Source organism: Schistocerca gregaria, chromosome 2, assembly GCF_023897955.1.
Source record: "Schistocerca gregaria isolate iqSchGreg1 chromosome 2, iqSchGreg1.2, whole genome shotgun sequence".
In the NCBI taxonomy this organism is placed as follows: domain Eukaryota; kingdom Metazoa; phylum Arthropoda; class Insecta; order Orthoptera; family Acrididae; genus Schistocerca; species Schistocerca gregaria.
The window spans coordinates 1047242026-1047256367 of record NC_064921.1 but is presented as its reverse complement, the minus strand read 5'-3'; the positions used below and the strand labels follow the sequence as shown (position 1 = coordinate 1047256367).

At 41.3% G+C, this 14342-nt stretch overlaps 1 protein-coding gene across 1 annotated transcript in view; it reads left to right on the top strand.

Moving 5' to 3' along the window:
* The window catches only part of LOC126336101 (uncharacterized), a 101958-nt gene that overhangs the window by 70035 nt on the left and 17581 nt on the right, over positions 1–14342 (top strand). Inside the window, exon 3 of the mRNA XM_049999581.1 lies at positions 5955–6217. Coding sequence (XP_049855538.1) covers positions 5955–6217 — 263 coding nt within the window. The remainder of the gene's footprint in view (positions 1–5954; positions 6218–14342) is intronic.

Sequence of the window (14342 nt, the reverse complement as noted above, 5' to 3'; positions counted from 1 at the left end):
GTTTTGACGTTACATGCACACAGTAGTGCCCTCCCAAGACCTGCTTGAAGAAAAATTCATCATCGTAAGATTTCTGAAATGTTCATTGTTCCCATGTACATTTAACTTTTGTTTGGTGTTGAGGTCAGTAGCAGTGGTTAAGGTTTTGAAAATATAAGCGTCCATTTTACAGTCTGTAAAAGGTTTAAATAGTCTTTCTTTCTGAAAAAAATGGACACCAAGCGTCAGGTAAGTTAACTGAGTTTTGATCTTCCCATTTCTGATTTGATCAAAGCAACACATGGCAGAAAATTGTGCCTGGGAACTAAAAATTTGTGAGTTACGTCCTCAAATTGTCCAGACTGAACTAATTCAAAGAACAACAAAGAAAAGTTGGTATTTTTATTTTTACTATACAATGATGCTGAATAAATTATTAATTTCTTTTTTGCATCTGCAATCTCCTTTTACTAATTTCGCAATGAAGTTATATCGTCACTTCCTCGCGATGCTACATTCTCACTCCAGACATACGTGTAGGCAACATTTTCTGAGAATCTGTGAATACCCAAACATTATAACACAGGTGCCACTGTTTGCATGTTAATATGGTATCCTGTTTCAGCATACTGTACTCACTAGTTGCCTTAGTTTACTGTGATCGGACACTCAACGGTATGAGTGTCTACTTTCTTACCTTTAACACTGTCAGCAGCATTTGATCTTGTAGTTAACTCTGCTGACTCTCGAGCACTGGGTTTCGGGTTCGATTCCTGTTCGCGTCTGGGATTTTCTCCACTCGGGACTGTGGGTGTGTGTGTTGGCCTCATCATCGTTTCATCATCGTCGACGCGCAAGTCACCGAAGGGGAGTCAAATAAAAAGACCTGCACCAGGCGGCCCTACATCCCAGGATGGCTGCAGGCCAATAATGCCATGTGCTAATTTTAGTTTAGTTCTTTACATTTTCTTAAATTTTACGTATTTCAGTGCGTGGCAGTTTATTAACTGGTACAATATTAATAAGAACACTCACTTTACGTTCTGTACAACTCACTAACATTAGAAGCTTCAACTCCCACAGTCCTCACCCCCGGTGTCTCTACTAGGACCTAAAATAACGTGAAAGACTAAAAACGATAACAGTAATACAATAAAAAGGTAATTTTTTGCCTGTAGTGAACTTAAAACCACGAGGACAAAATACAGGCTTATACATATCTGGATTTCCTTTCTTCTGCTGATGGTCTGGTGCACGAAGGCGTTTATTTGAAACGGCAAACATGTTCAACAGAGCATTTTCACAGACAAACACCTTTCTAACATTCATAGCTTACTATCCGCTTAGTAGCTTTCTGATTTATTGTCTTTTAGTCTGTTAGTATATTCTGCTTTTATTCCGCTTTACACCTTAATTGCACTACAGCTCTTCCAAAAAATGCATAATTTAAACGTTAATTGTACAGGTTGTTAAATTGAACAAAGTTACTTGTCTTTCCTTCTTCCGAAAGACTCGAGAATTGGCAAGGCAGTTTAAACTTATATCTCGTCGGCTACATAGGCATCAAGTTCCCTGCTCTTTCTATGGGGTCACCCTCTTTACGCTATTGACATGCTCTTCACCTGTGTTACTTTTCCGCTTTCTGACATTGTCTTCCGCTGCTTTTCATCCATTACGCAGGTTTATCTTAATATTGCACCATTTCATTAATACAAGTCATAGCCTCCATTTTGAAGAGCTGCCCGAAACAAATATTTTGCTAATATATTTCCGATTGCGAAGTATTACTGCATACATGATGCATACACTAAGTCATGTTGTCAGGCCTAGATAAAGGTGAGCAGCGCGGAGCAAGAAAATCGTGCTTTGCGCTTTGGACTCACGTGCAAGGGAATATCAGAGAAATCGGCGAATACAGCTTTTCGTGGATGTTCGTATGGTCAGTGTGGGCCTACAGAAAATCTTATACAACAAAGATCGACAGATGTAAGTAGCATCCAAACATAATGAAATTTTAAAATCGAGGACAATGCCTTTTAAACCCTTATGGTTATCAGCGACTTAGATCATAGCACTTTTGGAAATGTAAGCCATGGTCCGCAACAACTGTATATTACGTATAGTAACCAACGCAAACAGTTACCCCCTAGTGGCGTAAGCTATTACTACGGATCGACGACCGAGAAGTTTGTTCCCTTCCCCCCCCCCCCCCCCCCCCCCACTTTTAAACCAAGCATCCAATCTGTATTGTTGTGTGGCCGTTGGTGACTGAGCAACTGCAAGGAGAAAGAGATGCAGACTTGAGTCGATGTCTGAGATTTGCTCAGACCTAAAAAGCAAGATTTCCTGTCGGAGTTTCTATTGAACTGCTTCACCGAGGGCTGCAATGTGTGCGTTAAAGGCACTCTTCCTCGGCTTACGTGTAGTGCGTAACAGGTTCCAGTTAAATCTCGATCTACAGTCATTTGCCAGACTCGGCACCGTTGCAGTGTGAGTACTGCAGATTTGAAAATGAGTAGTTTATCGTCATTCCCTTGGCTCTAGGGGTGTCTGGCATCCATCTGTAGTCTGATGAGGAGTAGCGTCATCTAGCTCTGAAGTCTCGCCAAGTCAAAGTGAATAGCATTGTATAACTGACTCTAGATGCCGGAGCAACGTACCACTCAGTAGAGAAAATGTTGTTAACAGATAGCAAAAGCTATTCAGTTACAAAAAACTCACTTTGACGATGTGTAGCGTGGATTTATAGAACTCAGTTAAGCACAGAGCTTAATTGAGGATTAAATGAGTCGGCCGGTGTGGCCGAGCGGTTCTAGGAGCTTCACTGTGGAACCGCGCAACCGCTACGGTCGCAGGTTCTAATCCTGCCTCGGGCATGGATGTGTGTGATGTCCTTAGGTTAGTTAGGTTTAAGTAGTTCTACGTTCTGGGGGACTGATGACCTCAGATGTTAAGTCCCATAGTTCTCAGAGCCTTTTGAACCATTCGACTATTACATTTTTGCTAGCAACCCAGTCGTTCATGCAAGGAAATTACGTGTCATCTGCCGTAGGTTGCACGCAATCAGTTATAAGGGGTGAATCTGCGCTCCACAGACAACATTGTGGAGGCGGTTCAGGAATGCCCCATGAGTATTCTAGTACAAGTGATTCGTGGCCCCCAGTAAATCGTCACAAAGTAATCATATATTTTCTAATGGCATGCTTATTACGATTATCTACACTCCTCTTTAAACGTTTCTTATTTTATAAATCATCCATGATGAACCCATTTCGGCGTACTGCCTTCCCCCCCTCGGGTGCCCTGTAAATGCATAAGCAAGCTATGGTCTTAATATAATGATCTGTAACCATGATCACAGAAATTTTAACACATCGTCAGGTGTTTCTGCCCTACGTGCCTGCCGTGATGAGACAACAGTGTGCGGCAGACAGCACTCCCTCACTTTCAGCGTGCACTGTGCCGTGCACGTGGTTGCTACTGCCTTTCGATAAGGTCCTGCCTCTGGCCCTAGCTTCCCTTCCTGACAAATTGCATTAGCCTCTTTATGAATATTGTTTCTGGCGTATTTGTTCGTGGTATTGGCGCATTTTTCAGATGTGGTAACGAAACGTACGTTAATTACGTGAATGCTTTTTTGTTTGTCATACAGCTTGAATTTATACATATTCATCCACTCTTTCCTTATCTTACCATCCTGACCGTTCTGTCTACGTCACTTCTCTAACTGGCCGACCTAATCCCAAACTCAGGAAAAGATCCGGCACTGGCATGTCTATATTCAGAGATGTTGGCCATTTTCGGACTTACTTGATTTGGAATTCTTCAGTCAACTTTGCTTTACTTCTTTTTTCGGAGTTTTGCCGATCATTTTCAGCCACTTTGTGAACTAGCGGGCCGAATCCCGAAATCAGAAAAAGATCGCACACTGGAAGACCAATTTAAAGCGATAATGGCCACTTCACGACTAGGGCAATTTCGGGCTTTGGCCGTAACAAACATACTTCGCTTCTCGTCCGTTGGTTTACGGTTGGCGAAATGGAAAACAAAAGAAGACACCAAATTTTTCGAACCACGAGATGGATATGCTTCTCGAATTGGTTGATGTGAGTGCATCGGTTCTTGAAAACAAAAGAACGGACGGTTGCAGTATAAAATAAGACGTGTACAGTGTGTCGTTTTCGCTGGATATTTTCCCCCTTCTCTTTGAATACCTACTCATCTGAATATAAAATTAATCAAATATATCTTAATTAATACATTTATGGCCATTTTTATGAAAATTTCACGTCTTCTTGTTTCAAATTATATACTGCATAAAAAAATTCAGTTATCATTACAAACAAAAATTCATAGTTACCGATTTTTGGTAAATAATTCTGAATCGTGATTGTATAATTATAAAAACTACAAATTTGACTTTTAATTTTTATTTATCTTTCTGTATTTTATATTTCACATAACTGCTCACAGAACATGCACCTTTCTTTACAAACTTGTATTCACTTAGAATTGAGGGTAGAACCTAACTTCTTTTGGAGAGCTATATTTTAGTTTTGAATTTCGCCCACGATAAATATAAAAAAGTTGCATAATGAGACTGTTGCGTGGTCCTCCTGATAGAGAAAAATAGGTATTGTGTACATAGTTTCGTGTAGTCAGCGCGTACAGAAGTTTCCCACTAGAGCGCGCCCCGCTAAGCACAACAGCGCAGGCGCAGCGCTCGTCCGTCTCCGCACTACGAGATGGCGCTGTCTTAGAGACGGACCAAATTCTGCTTCCGCCGATCCGCGTATTAATATGAAACGCAGCCAATGAGATTGCTGCTAACGCTGAACTTTTTCTTCTCGTGGATCACACTCGCGTAGTGATACCTGAATGCGCAAGGGATTATAACGAGAGTACAGACCTCCGATTAGTCAGTCTGCATTAGTCTGCATCAGTCTGTAGTCAAGTATCAGTCGGCGCCTAGTAAGATTATCATATTCCTGTATACAGCCATGAAGATAAATGGCCAGCCGGTGTGGCCGAGCGGTTCTAGGCGCTTCAGTCTGGAACTGACCGCTGCGGTCGCAGGTTCGAATCCTGCCTCGGGCATGGATGTGTGTGATGTCCTTAGGTTAGTTACGTTTAAGTAGTTCTAAGTGCAAGGGGACTGATGGCCTAAGATGTTGAGTCCCGTAGTGCTCAGAGCCATTTGAACCATTTTTTGTTGTTGTAACCTACATCCTGGTTAAAGGTTAATAACCACAACCAGTAGATGATTAATGGAACGATAAACCGCTGATGGTAAAAATACATTTGATGATGATGGAGTCCCATACTCCGTGACGGAGCATAGGGGAATGATGTGGTAGACCCGCACCGCCGTACTAGGCCAGGTCCTAGTGGAGGTGGTTTGCCATTGCCTTCCTCCGATCGTTTTGGGGATGAATGATGAAGATGAAGACGACACAACAACACTCAGTCATTTCGAAGCAGGAAAAATCCCTGATCCCGCCGGGAATCGAACATGGGACCCCGTGCTCAGGAAGCGAGAACACTACCGTGAGACAACAAATGCTCAGAAAAAAACCTCCGAAATTTTGTGGGTAAAATGCTACCAAAGTTGGGTACTCAAATTATTACGACGGCTCACGGACGATTGAAGTAAAAAAGGGTTCAAATGGCTCTGAGCGCTGTGGGACTTAACAACTGAGGTCATTAGTCCCCTAGAACTTGAAACTACTTATATCTAACCTAAGGATATCACACATATCCATGCCCGAGGCAGGATTCGAACCTGGGACCGTAGCAGTCGAGCGGTTTCGGACTGAAGAGCGTAGAACTGCTCGGCCACCGCGGCTGGCATTGAAATAAAATTGGTTTTAATTTATAAAGGAAATGAAACATTTCATTTAGCAGCTGTTTTTGTTACTTTGCATTTGATTGAAAACCTCAGCTGCAGTAATGTCAGCAACTGTTTCTATTTACAGGAACACGTGCGACTCATCAGTACGAGAGGGTATTATGACATGTCTGAGATACAAAGTAATCTGAGAGCGAACGCCTTGGAGCACATCGACTGGCTGGACTACCAGGAACTGCGCCTGGAACTCGCGTGTTTCGGAATCAACTCGATGCTGGAAGAAAGCGACGAGGATGAACCTGTGGTCGCCCCTTCTCGTCTAGCCGCCTGTCACCGCCCTCTGAAGAAGAGCTTCGAGCTTCTGGCCTTGTGCTTGTGTGACAGGCGAGGGTGAGTAGCCGCTATCCACACCCTCACCACGACTCCCACCATGAAAAAGAAACCTCTAACGTTAAGTTAAATTCTCCTCTTTCGCACTCTGTTGACGGCATTTGGAAGCAGCTCCACACTTAAAGCTGAATACGACACGATGTTTCAACTCCGGAGACGTTTGGTCCTCGTTTCTCTTTTATTCCCCTCAAACCCTTAAGGGGACCACACCCTGCCTATCTGACCCATGTTAAGTTAGGCAAATATTTGACCCATTTCTGAAAAAACTATTTGATGCAGGACCTTAATATTTTTACTGCATGTTACATGATGATAATAGAGTCAACTGCACTAAAACTACCTTATCCATTTTATAGTTTTTAAGAAATGGTTTTTTAAATTTATTAACAAAATGCATTAAGTTTTTTCGGCAGAAAATATTTTTTTGTGAACTACCTAATGGGGGAACATTAATGAATGTAGTACCAGAGGTGGCTTTTCATGTTTTGCACAGTCTCTGAAAATGTCATTCATTTATCTATGAGAGTTTCAGAATAATGGGGCATGTGTACTGAAAATTTTAGTTTGCGGGAAATTTACTTTAAAGAAAAAAGTTTTGAAATTTGTAACTTACAGTGAATTGAAACTGTCCTGCTGCATATGACAGCCGTTCTTTCGCCTCCAGCACGTCTTCCAGCTTCTTTTTCACCTTCCTGGACTTTTGTCTCATTTTCATGGCCATATTAGATGCAGACCTGTATGCATCGGCTATCCTCATTGTGCCGTAATGTTGCAGCCCAGTGATCATATTTTCACCAAGATTAATTCCCAGCTTTTTCTGTACCCAACACTTTCCTATTTTATCACAATTGAATGCAATAACAGCATCATGAACTCCTAGTTTCATTGTACGCATGCCTACAATTACAGTATTAGGTAGGCAGTTCCTAATAATGCTGTTGAAACATTCATTTGGGTTCTGTGTCTGCTCATGCAGACATTTCCTTAGAAATTCAGGATGAGCCAAGTCTCTGAAAATAGGTTTAATTGCTGTCATAACAGCAGCAGGAAGAGAATGCTGATGAGAATAGAATTCTCTAGTTGCCTGAGCCCTATTGCATTTGCACCACGATTTTTCTCGTGATGGACACAATCCACGACATGGCGTATCATCAGTAGAGAACTTAAGGAAGAATGTGGCCAAAACATCTCTCTTCAACGTCTCGAAACTTTCTTTATTTCTCCTAATTGCATGCCCATAGTATACCTGCAAGTTTTCCATTTCAGTTTAACTGACGCTTTCCGGTCAACAGTTTTCCACCTTCTAATTATTTTGCTCTCATATCAACAGTTAGTTTTCTCAGCCTTGTTCCCAAACGTTTTTGAACATGGCCTATGTGGTATTACCGCCAGACCCCACACTTGCTAGGTGGTAGCCTTTAAATCGGCCGCGGTCCGTTAGTATACGTCGGACCCGTGTGGCGCCACTATCAGTGATTGCAGACCGAGCGCCGCCACAGGGCAGGTCTAGAGAGACTTCCTAGCACTCGCCCCAGTTGTACAGCCGACTTTGCTAGCGATGGTTCACTGATTTCTACGCTCTCATTTGCCGAGACGATAGTTAGCATAGCTTTCAGCTACGTCATTTGCTACGACCTAGCAAGGCGCCATTATCAGTTACTATTGTTACTGTGAATCATGTTATGTCAAGAGCGACGTTCGTCATTAATGGATTAAAGTTAAGTATTCCACCAGCTACGTCCGTTGTTTCTAAATTCTAATTTCCTTGTCCTGTTCCAGACCTCACACCATCCTGCGTGAGCTAAAACGCGTGCCTTTCTGCCTCCTCTAGTAACACGGTGTTGGCTCTCCTGCCAACTACAACAGCCTACGCATTCTATGGCATATCCGTATGGCTTAGAGTTCACCACATTGTTGTATGCCTTAATGTCACCATCGCCCAAATATTTGGTATACCATACGCCTCTTGTTTCTATGGAGCGATGAAATATTTGTTGCACTCCATGAACTTCAATACCACCACTTGTTTCTCTAAAATTATCCTTACAGTCGTGTTCTTTATGTTCATTGACTTTACAACATTTACAATATTTATACATTATCTTCACATCTAACACTTTACCGGTGGCTACACTCATGGCAGTCACTACTCCATTCAGAGAAATATGTCCTCTTTTCTGCCAACTTACATCAGATGCAACTGCAATATCCGAACATCCATCATTTTCTTCCATTGCTTCCCTAGAAGCCAGTTTCATGCTTTCCTCACTGACCTCGCCTACAGATTTCTCTAATATTGCAGTCAGTTTTTCAGATTTATTTGGTGGTTGATGTAAGTTCATCACTGAACAAGATGTTCTCCCTGCAGTCATAAACTAATCTAGTATTGATTTCGTAAGGGCCACTTGCATCTGGTTTTGAAGAGCTCATAAATGAAGTCACAGCTAAGCATTTAGTGCAAATTAAATCCAAAACAATTGCTTGGACTTTTCTCCCACTGGCACTCTCACAAGTTTTCACACTATGTGAATCACCACACTGCCTACATTGTACAAATTTAGACATTTAATCTGATAATATTGTCAAATTTATAATAATGGTAGGTTTTAAATTGTAAGACATTTCCAGGGGCAGATGTGGACTCTGACCACAATCTATTGGTTATGAACTGTAGATTAAAACTGAAGAAACTGCAAAAAGGTGGGAATTTGAGGAAATGGCACCTGGATAAACTAAAAGAACCAGAGGTTGTACAGAGTTTCAGGAAGAGCGTAAAGGAACAATTGACAAGAATGGGGGAAAGAAATACAGTAGAAGATGAATAGATAGCTTTGAGGGATGACGTGGTGAAGGCAGCAGAGGATCAAGTAGGTAAAAAGACGAGGGCTAGTAGAAATCCTTAGGTAACAGAAGAAATACTGAATTTAATTGATGAAAGGAGAAAATGTAAAAATGCCGTAAATGGAGCAGACAAAAAGGAATACAAACGTCTCAAAAATGAAATCAACAGGAAGTGCAAAATGGCTAAGTAGGCATGGCTAGAGGACAAATGTAAGGATATAGAGGCTTACCTCACTATGGGTAAGATAGATACAGCCTACAGGAAAATTAAGATGACCTTTGGAGAAAAGAGAAAAACTTGTATGAACACCAAGAGCGTTGATGGAAACCCAGTTCTGAGCAAAGAAGGAAAAGCAGAAAGGTGGAGGGAGTATATAGAAGGTCTATACAAGGGCGATGTACTTGCGGAAAATATTATGGAAATGGAAGAGGATGTAGACGAAGATGAAATAGGAGATATGACAGTGCGTGAAGAGTTTGACAGAGCACTGAAAGACCCAAGAAACTAGGCCCCGGGGGTAGACAACATTCCATTGGAGCTACTAACAGCGTTAGGAGAGCCAGTCCTCACAAAACTCTACCATCTGGTAAACAAAATGTATGAGACAGGAGAAATATCCTCAGACTTCAAGAAGAATATAGTAATTCCAATCCCAAAGAAAGCAGGCGTTGACAGATGTGAAAATTACCGAACTATCACTTTAATAACTCACAGCTGCAAAATACTAACGCGAATTATGTACAGACGAATGGAAAAACTGGTAGAAGCCGACCTCGGCGAAGATCAGTTTGAATTTCAAAGAAATATGGAAACACATGAGGCAATACTGACTCTACGACTTACCTTAGAAGCTAGATTAAGAAAAGGAAACCCTACGTTTCTAGCATTTGTAGACTTGGAGAAAGCTTTTGACATTGACTGGAATACTCTCTTCCAAATTCTGAAGGTGGCAGGGGTAAAATACAGGGAGCGAAAGGCTATTTACAATTTGTACAGAAAGCAGATGGCAGTTATAAGAGTAGAAGGACACGAAAGGGAAGCAGTGGTTGGGAAGGGAGTGATGCAGGGTTGTAGCCTATCCCCGATGTTGTTCAATCTGTATATTGAGCAAGCAATAAAGGAAACAAAAGCAAAGTTCGGAGTAAGTATTAAAATCCATGGAGAAGAAATAAAGACTTTGAGGTTCACCGATGACATTGTAATTCTGTCAGAGACAGCAAAGGACTTGGAAGAGCAGTTGAACGGAATGGACAGTGTCTTGAAGGGAAGATATAAGATGAACATCAACTAAAGAAAAACGAGGATAATGGAATGTAGTCGAATTAAGTCGAGTGAATTAGATTAGGAAATGAGACACTGAAGGTAGTAAAAGAGTTCTCCTGTTTGGAGAGCAAAGTAACTAATGATGTTCGAAGTAGAGAGGATACAAAATGTAGACTGGCAAAGGAAAACGTCTCTGAAGAAGAGAAATTTGTTAACATCGAGTATAGATTTAAATGTCAGGAAGTCGTTTCAGAAAGAATTTGTATGGATTGTAGCCATGTATGGATGTGAAACATGGACGATAAATCGTTTGGAGAAGATGAGAATAGAAGCCTTTGAAATGCTGTGCTACAGAAGAATGCTGAAGATTAGATGGGTAGATCACGTAACTAATGAGGAAGAATTGAATAGGATTGGTGAGAAGAGGAGTTTGTGGCACAACTTGACAAGAAGAAGGGATCTGTCGGTAGGACATGTTCTGAGGCATCAAGGGGTCACCAATTTAGTATTGGAGGGCAGCGTGGAGGGTAAAAATCGTAGAGGGAGACCAAGACATGAATACACTAAACAGATTCAGAAGGATGTAGGCTGCAGTACGTATTGGGAGATGAAGAAGCTTGCACAGGATAGAGTAGTATGGAGAGCTGCATCAAACCAGTCTCAGGACTGAAGACCACAACAACAACATAATAATAAAGTTACCGTACCCCTTGTCACTTACAGTAAATACGTTGTAACTCTTTTGAAATGCTGGCAGTTTCTTTGATGATGCTCTTGTTGAAAAATTTCAATTAGAAACACCTTCGCCAGGTGATATTACTTCTTGTACAGAAAGCTTTCTAAACTTGTTTCCTCTAAATTGCCGTTTCTCGAAAATGCCATTACGCTTCGTCATCTTCAATAAACACAAAAAAAGACACGTAAACAAACACTGGAAACGTAAGTATAACAACTACTCGCAATCACACTTGAACAAAACTAACAGCATATTTAAAAGCGCGTTGTTTACAAACAGCATAAACAAAATCATACTGACTGTGGCATTCCAAGGATAGCCAACACACTCGGTAGTAAAAAAAAAATCCCTAATGTGCAATGTATGGGATATAAAGATCTAAAATGTATGCAGAAACGTGTGTGACAGAAAAGTGGGCGTGATGTGTACTCTAATTTCATTTCAGTTGCATAGGAGTGGAGCTAACAGCTCCGCCTTGAGGATGGATATCAGGTTTGCTTTAAATACACGCTCGAACGTTCGCGAGTGGTATTTACGTTTGACATTAGACGTGGTGGGTTGATGTTAGTCAAGAAGTCTTTAAGGGAACAAAGTCGCCATTATCAGTACCCCGATGGGTTTTGACGAAGTCGTCTAACAGGACTACGAGAGGCTGGATGTTCCTTCTGCGATACTGCAGAATGACTTGGCAGTAATGTAGCCACTGTACGTTATTGCTGACAACAGCGGTCGCGGGAATGTATGGTCTCAAAATGACAGAGCCCCGGACGGCAAAGAAGTGCTACTGAGAGGGTAGATCATCGCCTTTAACGTATGGTTCTGGCGAGTCGTACTGCATTTGTAGCAGCAATCTGAGCAGAGTTGGCACCACAGTGACGCAAATAACTGTTACAAATCGGTTACTACAAGGAAAGCTCAGACCGAGACGCTCACTAACCCCAAACCACCGCTGTTGAGCCTTCAGTGATGTCAAGCGATAGCTCAATGCAGGGCAGTATGAAGGTCTCTCGTGTTTTGTGACGAAAATTCGTTCTGTCTCGGTGCCAGTGACGGCCGTGTGTTGGACAGAAGACTACTTGAGAGAATACAGCCAATCTGTGTGCTGGACATAATGGCCCCCTCTTGGAGTTACGGTTCGGGGTGCCATCCCGCATGACCGGAGGAACACTTTCGTGGTTATCCCACGCATCCTGATTGCCAATATGTACGGCAGGCTGACGATTCGACCTCTTGTGCTTCCATTTATGAACTGCATTCCAGGGGGTGTTTTCCAACAGGATAACGCTCGCCCACATGCCGCTGTTGTAACCCAACATGCTCTACTGAATGTGGCACGTTACCCTGGCCTACTCCATCAACAGATCTGTTCCAATCGAGCACATGCAGGCCATCATCGGACGACAATTGTAGCTTGTTTCACAGTCAGCACGTTAGCATTAAGTGTCCCCGTATTGAGTGACCAAGTACCACAGTCATGGAACTCCATCCCACACATTGACATCCGTCATCTGTACAGCATAATTCATGCACGTTTTCATGCTTGCAATCACCATTCTGTCGTTTACCTACAAATGTATTTGCGAAATTTCATTACTCAACATTAATTTTGGTGTTGTGCCTTTTTTCCGTTAGTGTATTTCGGAAAAAGACGATTCTTTTAAAAACGAAATTGAGGCTCGTGGTAATCTAAAGCAGACGTTTAGGTCATAGCCACAACGTTCTATGGTACTCGAAACCGATGGTATATAGCTGTCTTTTCTACAATTTTATAACAGTTTGGGAATATTAATTTAAACAGGACACTAGTATTAAGACTCACTGTTTTACCTTGTAGCACTGAGAAATTTCATGAATTATTTTTTTCATTTTAAGGCTGTGCAAGAATTTACGAAGCGCGAGTATCTTCAGATGCTGAGCATTCTGCAAATATTAACACTTATTCCATAAACATGTCTGATGTTATGAGTGCCTTTTGAAATCGGTTTGTGCGTGAACGGTCAGTGCAGTTAAAAAGCTAGAACAGTGGGTGGTTATATCGGTAACTCCTGGCAAAAACAAGGAGATTTCCTTTCTGCTGACATGGAAAGCAGAGTTTCTGCCGGAACGAAAACTTATGGTGTGGAGTGTTACCCGTAAAAACAAAGGTTTTGCGGAATATGTACTTCGCGGTAAGATGAAAAGATGCAATTATAACACTGACATTTCTATGATTCTCATACTCGTAAAAATTAATATGTTTGTATGATGGCTGAAAGTTTATAGAATTTACCACAAATTCCCTAAAAAAATCTCTTTCTAGTACAAAAATGCCAGTTCTTCTTTATGAAACAAAAGCAAAGGAAATAGGTAGGGACGTCGAACTACGTACAAATTTGGCGCAAAATTATTTGAAGCAGTCTTAACTTCTAAAATACTCACAGATAACTTCTAAATCAATAACTGCAAACGATAAGAAGTAACTTCTCTTTCGAACTTCTAAAGGGATTAGAGTATACGTGCTACAAAAATTTTGGCGATTCAGTTCTCTCAATTTCTACCTCATCTAACACGAGGATATTGAAAGGCACTGCTATAAGATTTCAACAATTGAAGATGATAGTTACGCTATTGATCTAAGAACAGTACAAACACTGGATTAGTAATAGTTTCTGTATTTAAATTATCACAGAGCTCGCATCACCTTTTACAGCACCACACCGTAAGATTAATGAAACGACAGATCTTTGTGACTTGAGCTCAGATTTTGCACAGCATAATAACGAACATTTGTCTAAACTCTTATTCTGATACGAGAATATCAGAAGGAGACTTGCTGGGAAAACAACCGTAATAAAATAACATATATATTTTATATTTAGCTTAATTGCAAGTATTTTTAATTGCACTGGGTTCTCACTAAAAAATTTTCTCAAGAAAAGTCATTCAAACTTGTCAGTAACCTGACAGATAATATCTGATTCTTGGTCCTCCACTACACCCTGGTTAACACCGTACTTCTAGTTAATCACAGTTCCTGTTTTCGGCCAGTTATTATGGTGCAACTGTTTGTTGAGTTTTTGCCAATATGTGATCCTACCAGCAACACTTCGTACAGTAGTCTGGATAATTCATCACTCAGACAGACCGAACTTCACGTCAAACTCTGATGTCGTACAAGAATGTTGGAATGTCGTTGTGAATAATTCAATGCAGTGACTTGTTAAAAGAATTCTTGATGTTTCCGTCTAATGTTTAGGCTCCAGCAGTGACGTCTCAGTCGAAAAAGGTTGTATTCTGTCCAGCCT